We start from the raw sequence: 18,150 nt of genomic DNA, 5'->3' as shown, positions 1-18,150 counted from the left end.
TCAGAATCAAGGCAAAGGTAAGAATCTCTGGACTAACTATCTAATGGTAGCTAAATGTAGTAATGAATAAGCTACATTTCTTTAATGGGCAATTCTGTGAACTGACTTGTGCAAGTTTTATATTGACACAATACCTGTTAGCTAAGGTGTCAGCTAGAGATGGCGTGCAGAAGCTTGCAGCGATTTGTAGTCTTGCATGCTGTCGCTAATAATAATTTTAGAATCTGAGACTAAATAGAACCAAATATATTGAAAAAAAAGTCACCTTGTCTGAGAGAGACTTACATGGTTATCAAGATGTCATGCCAGGATAAGCCCTTCACTTTGGGAAAAATGGTTGGAACCATTTCATTTTTTGACCGCTAGGTTTTATGGGTATTATGACACCTCCACTATGGGGCTCTATTGGGTTGACATATTCATTCTAATAAATAGTAGGTGCATGAGTTAACTCATTTCAATTGGCTCAGCTACTGATCAATAGAGTGAACAAATAGAATGATAGAAGTTAAAAGCTCTTGATTTAGCCTCTTAGTCTGCTTCTCTTTCCTGGGTGAGAATATAACTCAGACCCTCAGGCTAGCAACTCACTCTCACTCTGTCACACACACGCACACACGCACGCACACACACACACACGCACGCACGCACAAACACACACACACACACACACAAACACACACACACAGAGAGCACTCTATCTGTGTGTTCCTCTTCCCAATCTAATTGGATCCAGTCACTCTGTTTTACTCCAGCACTAAATTGGTTTCAATTTAACAACCTGGCCAACAGTCTCAACCCTGAAGTGGAGTAGTTTGTGTGTGTGTGTGTGTGTGTGTTTGGTTTTATTATCCTTGTGGGGACCAGAAGTCATCACAAGGATAGTAAAATGAGGACAATTCGGACAAGTGGGGACATTTTGCAGGGCCCAACAATGAAAAAGGCTATTTTAGGCTTAGGTGTTCAAATCAAATCAAATGTTATTGGCCCCATACACATGGTTAGCAGATGTTAATGCGAGTGCAGCGAAATGCTTGTGCTTCTAGTTCCGACCGTGCTGTAATATCTAACAAGTAATCTAACAATTTCACAACAACTACCTTATGCACACAAGTGTAAAGGAATGAATAAGAATATGTACATATACATTTATGGATGAGTGATGTCCGTGCGGCATAGGCAAGATGCAGTAGATGGTATAGAGTACAGTATATACATATGAGATGAGTAATGTAGGGTATGTAAACACAGAAAGTGGCATTGTTTAAAGTGACTAGTGATACATTTATTACATCCAATTATTAATAAAGTGGATAGAGATTTGAGTCAGTATGTTGGCAGCAGCCACTCAATGTTAGTGATGGCTGTTTAACAGTCTGATGGCCTTGAGATAGAAGCTCTCGGTCCCTGCTTTGATGCACCTGTACTGACCTCGCCTTCTGGATGATAGTGGGGTGAACAGGCAGTGGCTCGGGTGGTTGTTGTCTGTGATGATCTTTTTGGCCTTCCTGTGACATCGGGTGGTGTAGATGTCCTGGAGGGCAGGTAGTTTGCCCCAGGAGAGCCTTACAGTTGTGGGTGGAGCAGTTGCCGTACCAGGCGGTGATACAGCCCGAAAAGATGCTCTTGATTGTGCATCTGTAAAAGTTAGCTATTGTTTTCGGTGACAAGGCAAATTTCTTCAGCCTCCTGAGGTTGAAGATGCGCTGTTGTGCCTTCTTCACCACGCTGTCTGTGTGGGTGGACCATTTCAGTTTTTCCGTGATGTGTTTGCCAAGGAACTTAAAATGTTCCACCTTCCCCACTACTGTCCCGTCGATGTGGATAGGGGGTGCTCCCTCTGCTGTTTCCTGAAGTCCACAATCACCTCCTTTGTTTTGTTGACGTTGAGTGTGAGGTTATTTTCCTGACACCACACTCCGAGGGCCCTCACCTCCTCCCTGTAGGCCATCTCATCATTGTTGGTAATCAAGCCTTCAAGCCTACCACTGCAGTGTCATCTGCAAACTTGATTACTGAGTTGGAGGCGTGCATGGCCACGCAGTCATGGGTGAACAGGGAGTACAGGAGAGGGCTGAGAACACACCCTTGTGGGGCCCCAGTGTTGAGGATCAGCGGGGTGGAGATGTTGTTTCCTACCCTCACCACCTGGGGGCGGCCCGTCAAAGTCCAGGACGCAGTTGCACAGGGTGGGGTCGAGACTTAGCGTCTCGAGCTTAATGACGAGTTTGGAGGGTACTATGGTGTTAAATGCTGAGCTGTAATCGATGAACAGCATTCTAACATAGGTATTCCTCTTGTCCAGATGGGTTAGGGCAGTGTGCAGTGTGATTGCGATTGCAGTGTGATTGCGTCGTCTGTGGACCTATTGGGGCGGTAAGCAAATTGGAGTGGGTCTAGGGTGTCAGGTAGGGTGGAGGTGATATAGTCCTTGACTAGTCTCTCAAAGCACTTCATGACCTTAGCTTTCTTTCGAACAGGAACAATGGTGGCCCTCTTAAAGCATGTGGGGACAGCATACTGGGATAAGGGTTGATTGAATATGTCCGTAAACACACCAGCCAGTTGGTCTGCGCATGCTCTGAGAACACGGCTAGAGACGCCGTCTGGGCCAGCAGCCTTGCGAGGGTTAACACGTTTAAATGTTTTACTCACATTGGCTGCGGTGAAGGAAAGCCCGCAGGTTTTGGTAGCGGGCCGTGTCAGTGGCACTGTATTGTCCTCATAGCGAGCAAAGAAGTAGTTTAGTTTGTTTGGGAGGAAGACGTCAGTGTCTGCGACGGGCCGTGTTTTCTTTTTGTAATCCGTGATTGTCTGTAGACCCTGCCACATACGTCTCGTGTCTGAGCCATTGAATTGCGACTCCACTTTGTCTCTATTACGACGCTTAGCTGTTTGTATTCGGTCATGTTTCCGGTCACCTTGCCATGATTAAAAGTAGTGGTTCGTACTTTCAATTTTGCGCTAATGCTGCCATCAATCCACGGTTTCTGGTTGGGGAAGGTTTTAATAGTCACTGTGGATACCACATCACCGATGCACTTGCTAATAAACTTGCTCACCAAATCAGCGTATACATCTATGTTGTTGTCTGAGGCTATCTTTTAGGTTTAGGGTTACTATTAAGTTTAGGGAAGGGTTTAGTGTTGGGGTTTGGGGTTAGGGTTAGTGTTAAGGTGTTAAGGTTAGGGGTTAGGTTAAGGGTAATGGTTAGATTTTAGGGTTAGGTGTTAGGGAAAATAGGATTTTGAATGGAAATCAATTGTTTGGTAAGCACAATGATACTAAAAGAAACATCTGCACTGCACACCAGGGTCAAGGACTTAGTAATACTGTACGTGTCCTCCTAATTGCAGTGTGTGTGTGTGTGTGTGTGTGTGTGTGTGTGTGTGTGTGTGTGTGTGTGTGTGTGTGTGTGTGTGTGTGTGTGTGTGTGTGTGTGGATTTATTGGACAGTCTCCAGGCATATCAATCTCCAGGCTTGTACAATCCTTTAGGTTTTATAATTCTAACACACTGGTAGGGCTGGAGACAGTGGAGCTAGGAAAACAGCACCTTCCATCAATAATCTCAACAAGACCTTGATTAGTAGAATTAGGTATGATAGAATTGGTGACCATTCATTAATGTTCCTCTCAGAATCATTCTTGGTTGTCTGTCCCAAATGGCCCACTATTCCTCATATAGTCCACAACTTTTGACCGGGACCCATGTACAGGTAGTGGACTATATGGAATATGGTGCCATTTGGGACAGACCCCAGGAACAAAGTGGGTCACCCCTGAACCAGAACATGTTACTATGTTACTGAACCCCTACCTGACCCTGAACATGTACCCAGGGCTCACAATGTAGTGGGGGCTCACAATATTACAGATTCACAATATGACAGCAAACACATTTCTCCTTGACATCTGCTAATGGGGTGAGGATATATCCATCAATTTTGTGAATGTGTGACACGTGCGTGCATGCCTCTCTCTCTCTCCCTCTCTCTCTCTCTCCCTCCCTCCCTCCCCCTTCCTTTCTCTCTCCCGGAGGGGAGGACGGCTCATAATAATGGCTGGAACAGAGTCAATGGAATGGCACCAAACACATGGTTTCCATTCCACCTGTTCCGCTCTTACCTTTACCATGAGCCTGTCCTGTCCAATTAAGGTGCCACCAGCCTCCTGTAGTTGATCCACAGATTTTGTGTGTGCTCCACAGTATGACCTGAGGCTGATCTGTACATGGGGGGAAGTGTTTTATATACAGTAGCAAAGGACAGTGTCTGTCTAAATCACCATATCTATTTATTTTACTCTGACGTTACTGTGTGTCCTTTGTCTGAATGGCATTTCACACAACATGTATTTTGTCCTGTCCATCTCTCCTTCTTACTCTCCTCTCTCTCATTCTCTCTCTCCAGAAGTACAATGCCCTTCCCAACAGGTAGATGACTGGAAGTTCCCTCAGACAGCCAGACACAACATCACAGGTAAATGATACACGCACGCACAAACACATGCACACACACACACACACACACAAAACAGTTAGTACCACCTTGTTTATCCTGTCTGATCTACTGTGGCTCCTCTCTGTGATTGATTACTCTGCCTGATCTGAGGATTAATGTGATGATGGATTTGATGCAGGTTTCAATCTGGTGCGGCGCTTCTCCCTGCTCAAGACAGCAGCGGTCAGGAAGATCCGTAACCCCAGAGGACCCGTTATCCTCCGACTGGGCAAGACAGCACTCATCCACCCCACAGAGTATGTCCTCCTCCCTCCCTCCATCACTACTAACTCTCTTTCTTTGTCTGTCTGTCACCCTCTGTCTCCCTCTCTCCTTCTGTCTTTTTCCATTTCATCACTGCTGCTAGCTCTCTCTTTATATCTTTCTATCTGACTCTCTCTCTCTCCCTCTGCCTCTTTCTCTCTCTTTCTCTATTTTCCCATCTCATCGGCCCCACACAGTAGATCCTCTATCACTACTATATCTCTCTCTCTCCCCATCTCATCAGCCCCACAGAGTAGGTCCTCTATCACTACTATATTTCTCTCTCTCTCTCTCTCGCATTTACATTTACGTAATTTAGCAGACACTCTAGCAGACACAGAGCGACTCAAAGTAAGGAGTCATACATTTTCATGCTTTTTTTTCATACTGGTCCCCAGTGGGAATCGAACCCACAACCTTGCCATTGCAAACTCCAACTGAGCCCTCTCTCTCTCTCTCTCTCTCTCTCTCTCTCTCTCTCTCTCTCTCTCTCTCTCTCTCTCTCTCTCTCTCTCTCTCTCTCTCTCTCTCTCTCTCTCTCTCTCTCTCTCTCTCTCTCTCTCTCTCTCTCTCTCTCTCAGCACTCTACACCCCCCCCTCTCTCTCTCTCTGACTTTGATGATTAGCTGATATCGGCCTAATTCTGCTCTGCATGCGTTATTTGGTGTTCTACGTTGTACACGGAGGATTCTGCATGCAGAATCTCAATTTGTTGTTTGTCCCATTTTGTGAATTCTTGGTTTTTGAGCGGATCGTAGACCTCACAAGCATAAAGGGCTATGGGTTCTATAACCGATTCAAGTATTTTTAGCCAGATCCTAATTTGTATGTAAATTTATATGTTCATTTTAATGGCATAGAAGGCCCGTCTTGCCTTGTCTCTCAGATCGTTCAAAGCTTTTGGAAGTTACCTAGGCCATTTTTTGTGTGCTCTAGTGCAATGGTGTTTAGATGGAATTTGTATTTGAGGTCCTGGCAACTGGAACATCATTATTTTTGTCTTACTGAGATTTACTGTCTGGGCCCAGGTCTGAAAGAATCTGTGAAGAATATCTAGGTGCTGCTGTAGGTCCTCCTTGGTTGGTGACAGAAGCACCAGATCATCAGCAAACAGTAGACATTTGACTTCATATTCTACTAGGGTGAGGCTGTGATTTGCAGACTGTTCTAGTGCCCTCGCCAATTCGTTGATATGTACTTTGAAGAGGGTGGGGCTTAAATTGCAATCCTGTCTCACCCCACGGCCCTGTGGAATGAAATGTGTGTTTTTTGCCAAATTTAACCACACACCCTTTGTTTGTGTACATGGATTTGATCATTTCATATGTTTGTTTTCCCAACACCACTTTCCATCAATTTGTAGAACAGACCTTCATGCCATATTGAGTCATAAGCTTTTTTGAAGACAACAAAGCTTGAGAAGACATTGCCTTTGTTTTGGTTTATTTGTTTGTCAATTAGTGTGCAGGGTGAATATGTGGTCTGTCGCACGGTACTTTGACTAAAAAGCTAATTAGACATTTTCTCAGTACATTGTTTTCACTGAGGAAATGTACGAGTCTGATTTTGCTGTTGCTGTTGATGCATATCCCACGGTAGTTATTGGGGTCAAATTTGTCTCCACTTTTGTGGATTTTTGTGATCCGTCCTTGGTTCCAAAAATTGGGGAAGATGCCAGCGATAAGGATGATGTTATGTATATTTGATCATTTCATTGAGGATACCATCAACACCACAGGCCTTTTTGGGTTGGAGTGTTTGTATTCCTGGTAGTTCATTCAATGTAATTGGGGATCCAGTGGGTTCTGGTAGTCTTTAATATTTTATTCTAAGATTTGCATTTGATCATGTATATGTTTTTGCTGTTTGTTTTTTGATATAGGGCCAAAAAGATTGGAGAAGTGGTTTATCCATACATCTCCATTTTGGATAGATAACTCTTCGTGTTGTTGTTTGTTTAGTGTTTTCCAATTTTCCCAGCAGTGGTTAGAGTCTATGGATTCTTCAATAAAATTGAGATGATTTCTGACAGGCTGTTATTTCTTTTTCCGTAGTGTATTTCTGTATTGTTTTTAGTGATTCACCATAGTGAAGGAGTAGGCTCAGGTTTTCTGGGTCTCTATGCTTTTGGTTGGATAGGTTTCTCAATTTCTTTCTTAGGTTTTTGTGTTCTTCATCAAATCATTTGTCATTGTTATATGAGAGGGAAGCTGAGAGGTCAAATATACTGTTTATGTTTTCTACTGCCAAGTTTACACCATCACTATTAGAGTGAAAGTTTTTTTTTTTTTTTTGGTAGGTTTCCGACACTACTTTCCTCCCATCTATGGCATTTCTTAATATTATTCAGTTCCTTTGGCTTTGATGCCTCATGATTGAGTATTGCTTTGTTCAAGTAGACTGGGATTTTGCTGTGATTGGGGTGTCAGTGGGCTAACTGTGAACATTCTGAGAGACTCTTGTTTGAGGTCAGTGATAAAGTAGTCTACATTACTAATGCCAAGTGATAAGCTATATGTGTACATACCGTAGGAGTCCCCTCAAAGCCTACCATTGACTATGTACATTCCCATCGTGCGACAGAACTGTAGGAGTTGTGACCTGTTTTTGTTGGTTATGTTGTCGTAGTTGTGCCTAGGAGAGCATATGGAGGAGGGAATGCTGTCTCCTCCTGTTAGGTGTTTGTCCCCCTGTGTGCTGAGGTTGTCAGGTTCTTGTCCAGTTCTGGCATTTAGGTCGCCACACACTAGTACATGTCCCTGGGCTTGGAAATGATTGATTTCTCCTTCCAGGATGGAGAAGCGGAACACATTCAGACCCCTTGACTTTTTCTACATTTTGTTGTGTTATAGCCTTATTCTAAAATGTATTCAATAAATACAAATCCGTAGCAATACACACAATACCCCATAATGACAAAGCCTAAACAGGTATTTAGAAATGTTTGCAAATGTATAAAAAATCAAAAACAAAAATACTTGCTATGAGACACGAAATTGAGCTCAGGTGCATCCTGTTTCCATTGATCATCCTTTCTCCAACTTTATTGGAGTCTACCTGTGGTAAATTCAATTGATTTGACATGATTTGGAAAGCCACATATCTGTCTATATAAGGTCCCACAGTTGACAGTGCATGTCAGATCAAAAACCAAGCCATGAGGTAAAAGGAATTGTCCATTGAGCGCCGAGACAGGATTGTGTCAAGGCACAGATCTGGGGAAGGGTACCAAAAAAATGTCTGCAGCATTGACGGTCCCCAAGAACACAGTGGCCTCCGTCATTCTTAAAAGGAATACGTTTTGAACCACCAAGACTAGAGCTGGCCGCCCGGCCAAACTGAGCAATTGGGGGAGAAGGGCCTTGAACAGGGAGGTGACCAAAAACCAGATGGTCACTGACAGAGCTCTAGAATTCCTCTGTGGAGATAGGAGAACCTTCCAGAAGGACAACCATCTTGGCAGCACTCCACCAATCAGGGCTTTATGGTAGAGTGGCCAGATGGAAGCCACTCCTCAGTAAAAGTTACATAACAGCCCCCTTGGAGTTTGCCAAAAGGCAATTAAAGACTCTCAGATTTTGAGAGACGAGATTCTCTGGTCTGATGAAACCAAGACTGGCCTGAATGCAAAGCGTCACGTCTGGAGGAAACCTGGCACCATCCCTACAATGAAGCGTGATGGTGGCAGCATCATGCTGTGGGGGTGTTTTTCAGCTACAGGAACTGGGAGACTAGTCAGTATTGAGGCAAAGATGAACTGAGTAAAGCACAGAGAAATCCTTGATGAAAACCTGCTCCAGAGCTCTCTGGACCTCAGACTGGGCCGAAATATGACCAAGAGGACACTGACCCTAACCACACAACCAAGACAACGCATGAGGAGCTTCGGGGCAAGTTTCTGAATGTCCTTGAGTGACCCAGCCACAGCCCGGACCTGAACCCGATCGAACATCTCTGGAGAGACCTGAAAATAGCTGTGCAGCAACGCTCCCCATCCAACCTGACAGAGCTTGAGACGATCTGCAAAGAAGAAGGAAAGGCAGATGACCTCTGGCCTTGGATATTCCAGGATGCTCTCTCGCTCTCTCACTACCTCCTCTATCTTTTGCTCTCAAACCCCCCCCCCTCTCTCTCTCTTCCTCCTTCTCTTCCTTTGTCTCTTCATTCGTCTCTCTTACTCCAGCTCTTTTTTTAAATCACCACTTAGTATGTTGGTGAATGGCGGTGGGTGATGGTTGAACTGACAGTATGTCTGTGAAACCAAGTTTTGCTTTGACTATTCTTTCAGCTTCCCCTCCCACAATCCTAACCTTGCAAAACTGACCCAAGATCAGTAGAAATTTCACCCTGAACACATAGAGCTGCCTACATTCTGATTGTTTTTGCAGAAGACCAGAATACCACATATTTTCCTCCAGCAGTAACACAAAACTGTTACAGTCACATTAACAATAGCAGTAGGTGGTTTGGGATTCCTGGAGCAAACACATACAAAAGTGACAGCCATTTTAACATCATATGTTACTTTTAATACAATTTACTTAAATCATCTTTAAGTTAGTTCTAATAATATGTCGGGTGTTTAAAGGTTTTTATCTGTTTTTTGTTCACCATTGTCAGACTATGTTCAGGACCTGATTAAGACCACCGTGTCATACTGTCTTTTTAAACATTCGGTCTCTTGTGGTTCAGAGTTGTTGGTGTTCAGTCTGGTGAATGTTCCCTCCCTTTCCTTCTCCAGTCTGATAAAACATGAAAGTGCCCCAGGAGCTGCCAAGTGTATATCACGCTGCAAGATTTTGTTGGGATTTCTGGCTTGATAACTCAATATATCACCCCCTCTAAGTCGTTTTAGAGCAGACGTTGTGTTCTCAAGGTGCCACATAATATTGTCACATATATTGTTTGTCACAGCGTCTCGAATAACTCTGGAAATATGACAAACAGAAATGAGCAGGTCAGAGGTCAAATGCTTTAAAAGCCACGAGAAAAATCCCCAGGCTGTTTTGAATGCCATCATACCAATACGATGAAGAGAAGAGAGAGTCTGTACATTTTCTTTCTCTTTTTTGCATTTGATTATGTTGTATTGATCAAAATACAGTTATTCCGGGTGTCACTAATCTTATAGTATACAGCAAATTCTCCAGTGTTAAATTTAACACCGGTCCAGTGTGTATACGGGTCCAGACTTTTTGGTGATACATTATCACACTGCTTGGTGTAAAACATTATTTACATATTTCCCAGAGTGCCTTGCCTTTCAAGTAAATTGTAGATTTAACACCCATGACTGTATTTGTTAGTGAGAGACATGGTTGTTGCATTCATCCATTCTCAGTCCTGTGGCCTTCACCAAGTAACATCCTATGCCAATATGCAATCATTCAAATTAAATAATTTAACACAATACAACACGTATTTCATAAGGCATTATTTTGAGGGCCTCGTTTTAGACAGTGGCCTGAAACTCATGGGTTACAAGAAAAATCAGGCCTGTATGTCACTATGTTGGCTTCCAAAATGTTGACTAACCAACATTTAGAATTTTTAAAACTAAGATATGAGACAACCTAAATCATCTAAACTGGAACGACCATTTCAGTAGCGGGTGCAATAAGTCCAAGTAACAGATTTAGAAAAAATGTCAGCTACATTAAATAGTACCCGCAAAACACCAGTCTCAACGTCAACAGTGAAGAGGCGACTCCGGGATGCTGGCCTTCTAGGCAGAGTTCCTCTGTCCAGTGTCTTTGTTCTTTTGCCCATCTTAATCTTTTGGTTTGAGTTGGCCAGTCTGAGATATGGCTTTTTCTTTGCAACTCTGCAGTCACCTCTTCATTGTTGACGTTGAGACTGGTGTTTTGCAGTACTATTTAATGAAGCTGCCAGTTGAGGACTTGTGAGGTGTCTGTTTCTTAAACTAGACCCTCTAATGTACTTGTCCTCTTGCTCAGTTGTGCACCAGGGCCTCCCACTCCTCTTTTTATTCTTGTTAGAGACAGTTTGCACTGTTCTGTGAAGGGAGTAGTATACAGCGTTGTACGAGATCTTCAGTTTCTTGGCAATTTCTTGCATGGAATAGCCTTCATTTCTCAAAACAATAATAGATGGATGAGTTTCAGAATAAAATTCTTCTTTCTGGCCATTTTGAGCCTGTAATCGAATCCACAAATGCTGATGCTCCAGATGCTCAACTAGTCTAAAGAAGGCCAGTTTTATTGCTTCTTTAATCAGAACATCAGTTTTCAGCTGTGCTAACATATAATTGTAAAAAGGTTTTCTAATGATCAATTCACCTTTTAAAATGATAAACTTGGATTAGCTAACACAACGTGCCATTGGAACACAGGAGTGATGGTTGTTGATAATGGGCCTCTGTACACCTATGTAGATATTCCATAAAAGAAATAAAATAAAATAAACATTTCCAGCTACAATAGTCATTTACAACATTAACAATGTCTACACTGTATTTCTGATCAATTTGATTTATTTTAATGGACAAAAAAATTTGCTTTTCTTTCAAAAACAAGGACATTTCCAGGTGACCCCAAACTTTTGAACAGTAGTGTATATTTGAGTAGCATAACATTAATCAATGTACATAAAAATACATATTAAAACAAACAATATTTTAAAAAATCCACCTGCAAATTAACACCAATGACTGTTAATTTAACTCTTACAGAGAGAATTTGACTCTTAAACTTGAACAACACTATAAATGTTACACTGAAAAATCAACACTATGTAACACTGGTCTATTTGCTGTTTAGGAGTCATATTACGGTTGGTTGAGAGACAGACTCTTTCTTCAGACAACACACTTCTCTCGCTCTCTCTCTCTCTATCCATCTTTCTCGCTTCTCTCTCTCTCTCTCTCTCTCTTTCTCGCTCTCTATCTCTCTCTTTCTGTCTCTTGCTCCCTCTCTATGTATCTCTCTCGCCCTTTCATTCTTTCCCCTCTCTTCTCTCCCTCTTCCAGAGACGTAAATAAACAGATACATAAGAAAACATCTGCTTGCTTTTCTTCTCTTTCTCTTTGTTGTTTCTTCTCTCTCTCCCTCCCTGGCTAGAAGAAGTACAGTGACGAATAAGAGTCTATCAGCAGATGCCTCTGCTCTCTGATTTAAAACACTGTCGACGTGGCTCTGTTTCTCAACGGAGGGGTGGAGAAAGGGAACAAATAAATAAACGATTGTATGAACGAGTGAAAGGGGGTTATCAGTTCATGTCAAGATGACAGATGATTCCATGAGAAACAAACCCTGAGGTGACTATATGTTCTGCTGTAAAGATAGCTGTGTGTACGTGTGTGTCTGCCTCTGTGTAGCTCAGACTGGGACAGCTCCAACACCATTGCCCCGACTACCAAAACATCCTGACATAATTCCTATTGAGAGTTTGAAAGGAGCATGATTGAAACATAATAGGTTATTTTCAATAACACTTGACAATACCATGCAGAGCATTCCATGTGGTTGCTGGGGGACAAGGAGACCCCAGCTCTGTTAAAACCATTGACAACTACTGTATGTGCCATGTTCAAGGGTTTGTTAAATAAATGCTACAGCTAACTATTTGGTTTTAATGTCATCACCTCGTGAAGTACAGAGTCAGAACTATAATTGTCCATTCATTCCAAGCAAAACAATTGCATATTTACATATTTACAGTACATATTTACAGTACATATTTACATATTTACATATTTACATATTTACAGTACATATTTACAGTATCTCTATCATCAAAGTTATGAATCAAGTAACTGAATGCTTTCCATGATCAGTAAACATCAGTTGATCATGTCATTTCAGATACGTGAGAGTAACCCATTGTTATTATAGCTCATGGGGGAGCCTCACGATATCTCTCAATAAAGTAAAACATGAAAAACCCGTGTCCACCACCAGGATGGGACACGAAAACCTTCTCCAAGAGTCCCAGGCTGACTTGATGGTAATAACAATCACTGTTGCCCCTAGTGGCTGGTTTTGAAGGCATTTCACAATGCCCTCAGGGTATGGATCATTCTTTCAATGTCCTTTTCTGTCACCCCATTCTCATATCCACTCTCTATTGCTGCTTTTCTCTATAGGCCATGACTCATACTTTGTCCAACTAATATCTCCTTTCTCCCCTCCATTGCTCTTTACTTATATCTCCTTTCTCCCCTCCATTGCTCTTTACTTATATCTCCTTTCTCCCCTCCATTGCTCTTTACTTATATCTCCTTTCTCCCCTCCATTGCTCTTTACTTATATCTCCTTTCTCCCCGCCATTGCTCTTTACTTATATCTCCCTCTTTGTAAGGTATGCAGATCTTCTGTTATTTCCCTTGGATCTCCTCTAAGCTATAAATCACTGTCAGCCCTCTTCTCTCAGAGTGAGAAACCAGCTGCCAACAAAACCACAACTATGTGTGTGTGTGTGTGTCCTGCCTGTCTTTCTGCGTGTGTGCATATGTGTGTGTATTCTTGCAGTGTGTGCCTATTTTAATATGGTAGCCTATATTATACTCTGTCAATCACTGTTAGTGTGTGTTTCTGTATTGGGAGAGACAGGGAGAAACAGGGAGATGGAGGAATTAGATGAGAGATGAGTAGATGGAGGAATTAGATGAGAGACAGAGAGAGACAGGGAGATGAGGAATTAGATGAGAGACATTGAGATGGAGCAAATAGATGAGAGACAGGGAGATGAGGAATTAGATGAGAGACAGGGACATGAGGAATTAGATGAGAGACAGGGAGATGAGGAATTAGTTGATAGACAGAGAGAGACAGGGAGATGAGGTATTAGATGAGAGACAGGGAGATGGAGGAATTAGATGAGAGACGGAGAGATGAGGAATTAGACGAGAAACAGGGAGATGAGGTATTAGATGAGAGACAGGGAGATGGAGGAATTAGATGAGAGACAGGGACATGAGGAATTAGATGAGACACAGGGATTGACAGGAAGATGAGGAATTAGATGAGAGACAGGGAGATGAGGAATTAGATGAGACACAGGGATTGACAGGAAGATGAGGAATTAGATGAGAGACAGCGAGATGAGGAATTAGATGAGAGACAGAGAGAGACAGGGAGATGAGGAATTAGATGAGAGACATGGAGGGACACAAATTATCAAGGAACCTACCAGGTACAACCCTAAATCCGTAACCATGGGCACCCTCTTAGATATCATCCTGACCAACTTGCCCTCTAAATACACCTCTGCTGTCTTCAACCAGGATCTCAGCGATCACTGCCTCATTGCCTGCGTCCGTAATGGGTCCGCGGTCAAATGAAGACCCCTCATCACTGTCAAACGCTCCCTTAAACACTTCAGCGAGCAAGCCTTTCTAATCGACCTGGCCCGGGTATCCTGGAAGGATATTGACCTCATCCCGTCAGTAAAGGATGCCTGGTTGCTGTTTAAAAGTGCTTTCCTCACCATCTTAAATAAGCATGCCCCATTCAAAAAAATTAGAACTAAGAACAGATATAGCCCTTGGTTCACCCCAGACTTGACTGTCGTTGACCAGCACAAAAACATCCTGTGGCGTTCTGCATTAGCATCGAATAGCCCCCGCGATATGCAACTTTTCACGGAAGTCAGGAACCAATCTACACAGTCAGTTAGGAAAGCAAAGGCTAGCTTTTTCAAATAGAAATTTGCATCCTGTAGTACTAATTCCAAAAAGTTCTGTGATGCTGTAAAGTCAATGGGGAATAAGAGCAGCTCCACCCAGCTGCCCACTGCACTGAGGCTCGGAAACACTGTCACCACCGATACATCTATGATAATCGATCATTTCAATCAGGATTTTTCTACGGCTGGCCATGCTTTCCACCTGACTACCCCTACCCCAGCAACTTGCCCAAGCCCCCCCTCCCCCACCCACTTCTCCTTCACCCAAATCCAGACAGCTGATGTGCAAAATCTGGATCCCTACAAATCAGCTGGGCTAAACAATCTGGATCTCTTTCTATAATCTACCAAAATTGTTGCAACAACCATTTCTGAATTATTTAGGCTATATTATAAAAATGATTTCAAGGCTATATCCTACAAAGAAATACACTGTGAGGTGACACAATAGGCTGGTAGGGACATAAAGCGCGCATTTTGTAACGGCATTCAGAGGTGGAAGAAGGATCGGACCAAAGCGCAGCGTGGTAAGTGTTCATAATGATTTTCAATTCAAACTCAGAACACTAAACAGAAAATAACAACGTGAATTTACAAAACCGAAGCAGTACTGTGTGGCCAAAACACTCACACGGAAACAAACACCCACAAACCAAAAGTGAAACCCAGGCTACCTAAGTATGATTCTCAATAAGAGACAACTAATGACACCTGCCTCTGATTGAGAACCATACTCGGCCGAACACAAAAACCAACATAGAAAAACAAACATAGACTGCCCACCCCAACTCACGCCCTGACCATTCTAAAACAAAGAATAAAATAACAGAACAATGATCAGAACGTAACACATTTAAACAACATTTTGTTGTATTTAATGATTATATTCTATAAATTGTGCATATAGGCTGCGACTGAATTAGAATTAAATGCAAATTAAATGCAAAATGACTTATTCGTGCCTTTAAATTTGTTTTTAGAATTCATTTTTAGAAACACGAGTTTGGCCAGTATGTGGCTTCAGGCTCATGCAATGGTGCCTGGAGAGCTGATCAGCAGCAGAGAATATCCTCTCCACACTTGCAGAGCCACTGGGGATGCTCAACACCCTTTTGACCACTATTGCCAGGCTGGGCAAAGACTACGAGTTTTTATTTATTTTTATATATAGTTAAGTTTAAAGGTTTTCAGGCAAAATAACCAAATAAAAAATGGAAAGCTCCTAGAATGTGGAAAATTGCCAGGCCTATATTGGGCCAAAATCTATTATGCCTTATTGTATAGATAATAGAAAGAAAATGAATGAAACGTTTAAGAGATCAGATTTTTTATTTATTAATACTTTGCAACAATGACACACTTAGTTATCTACCCATCTGATTCCTTTATTTTAGTTGTGAAAGGTGTCTCTTCAGATTCAACAATGATTCTTTAGTTGTGGACACTAAATCACTGCACTCCCTCTCTTCTTTAGTTGTGGACACTAAATCACTGCACTCCCTCTCTTCTTTAGTTGTGGACACTAAATCACTGCACTCCCTCTCTTCTTTAATTGTGGACACTAAATCACTGCACTCCCTCTTTTCTTTAATTGTGGACACTAAATCACTGCACTCCCTCTCTTCTTTAGTTGTGGACACTAAATCACTGCACTCCCTCTCTTCTTTAGTTGTGGACACTAAATCACTGCACTCCCTCTCTTGGTCCTTATCTTTGTAAGTCACCTTGATTTCAGTGGCATGCCGTGGGCCTTGGGCCTGGGCCTTCAGTGAAGTCCTACACAGTCCCACTCGAATTAATCTACCTCTTATTACCATCATTATGATGCCATGGCTCTAGACACTATCCATTTAGACAGAAACGCAGTATAACCAGGCATTGCGTCACCTTGAAATTTACATTTTTATTCAGAGAATTGCAGGGGAAGAGTACAATATCTTTTCATTGTGCAGCTTTGTTGCCCTGCGCGCTTGTTCGTTGAGCTGTAGATCCACTCGGGTGTCCCCAAAAGTTTTCAAAAGCACCATTGCTTGTAAGTGCCCAGCCGTACTTTGGTGTCTCGTTGCTGCCTTGGTTAGACAACTCAGGTTTGCAAAGCCAGTGTGGCTCCAAACACCAAATCGATCACTAGCAAATAATAGGCATTCCCAGTAGTACAGTTTACAGTGCTTCTCGGAGCCTGTGAGCCATTGATAGCGCTCGTAGTTGGAACTTTGAAAGTGGAGAACAAACCCCTTTCCCGCCTGTGACAGGCTTTGTAGCGTCGGTGTCGACCTCTCCCGACAATGTCTAACTTTTCTTGAAAAGTTTGTCTTGAGAATGGCGTTATAATTATATCCTCGACCAAATCGATATCTTCTCCTTCCGCCATTGTGGGTTGAAAAAACAGCTTAGTAGTACGCAAATTAATTTGTTTATCAATTTCAGTTTCCTAGTTCTGAGTTTCCTAGTTCTGAGACCTGCCCATATAGGACCTACCTCTTAATATTGGTAATCCAATCAAAAGACGTGCACGCACTACGCCTGCTAGCTGGCTCCTGTGTAACACTGGAGCCAGCCAGCAGGCGTACAATAGCCAACTCTAAAGCTGATTGGTTGACACAATATTTTAATTTCCATTCACTTTAAGCTACAAGCGCTCGCACTGTTGATTCTGAAGGCCTGAGGGCAGATTTTAGACCCCTGGCAACACATGATGGCTGAATATGATTAGATAAAAGATCTAACATAAAGACCAGCCCTCCAAATCTCAACCTGGGGCTGGAAGCAGTGCAACCAAGAGGAAAGCTATGAAATGAAGAGTGTAACTCTTACACTGGGGAATAATTTAATACATATTTGTGGGAAAATATATTTAAAAAAGATCTATATTCTGATGATGTTTAGGCCAGCAGAGAGGCCTTGCTGGCCCTGACGGCCCACCACTGCTTGATTTAGCACCTGTGTGTTTTAGCAGTTTCGCTATGAAAATATTTAGTGAACTCCATGACAGTAGATAAAGCAATGGGCTATAGCAGCACACAAGTAGACTACAAATACATGCTGGGGCGGTCATGCCCTGAGTTTCTGAAAATGAGAGCTACTGGAGAGAAATTGGTGCAGGCGAGAAGGCAGACACCCCAGCCTTTGGGAATCTCACTCCACGCTCCAGTCAAATTGGGCACGCTCCACTCCTTGCTCCACTCCACGCTCCGCTCCACGCTCCGCTCTTCGCTCCACTCCAGCTCAACAAAACAAAACAGGTTAACTCTCTTATATATGCTATGGGGGATGCCGCTGAGGATATTTTGGAAGTATCGCCATTGACTGATGCTGATAAAAAGAAGTATGCTAATGTGAAAGCAGCATTTGAGCAGCACTGTTCAGGAAAACACCATTTTATTTTTGAGAGAACCCAAATGATGAGGGAGAGAGTGCAGAGGCATGTAATGCTCAAAGAAGGTCTGATGAGAGACACAATTGGTGTTGGAATAAATGACAGGAGGCTGTCAGAACAGCTTCAGTTGGACTCACATCACATTGTGTTCCACTCACCTTGAGAGAAAAAATATATATGGAGAGCTGGTCAGGATGGAGAACATAGATGTTTTAACCAAAGTGACAAAGCCCACAGAATGGTGCTCAGTGATGGATGTTGTCTTGTAAGCCAATGGTGAGATCAGAGGGAATGAATCAGTGATAAGAGTGTTTCATTCTTCCAGGAGGAGATTGAACACTCGCAATGTTGACAAATGCACTTC

The 18,150-nt window shown here is 42.6% G+C and overlaps 1 protein-coding gene across 4 annotated transcripts in view; it reads left to right on the top strand.

Annotated features, from left to right (window-relative positions):
- Nucleotides 1–18,150, top strand: part of LOC135551890 (collagen alpha-1(XVI) chain-like) — a 124,157-nt gene that overhangs the window by 16,972 nt on the left and 89,035 nt on the right. For all 4 annotated transcript variants that reach the window (XM_064983164.1, XM_064983166.1, XM_064983163.1 and 1 more), the window contains exons 3-4: nt 4,412–4,480; nt 4,641–4,758. In XM_064983164.1, coding sequence (XP_064839236.1) covers nt 4,412–4,480; nt 4,641–4,758 — 187 coding nt within the window. The remainder of the gene's footprint in view (nt 1–4,411; nt 4,481–4,640; nt 4,759–18,150) is intronic.

This window comes from Oncorhynchus masou, chromosome 13 (genome assembly GCF_036934945.1).
Source record: "Oncorhynchus masou masou isolate Uvic2021 chromosome 13, UVic_Omas_1.1, whole genome shotgun sequence".
NCBI lineage: Eukaryota > Metazoa > Chordata > Actinopteri > Salmoniformes > Salmonidae > Oncorhynchus > Oncorhynchus masou.
The sequence above is the reverse complement of the archived record's forward strand: the minus strand, read 5'-3'. Positions and strand labels throughout refer to the sequence as shown.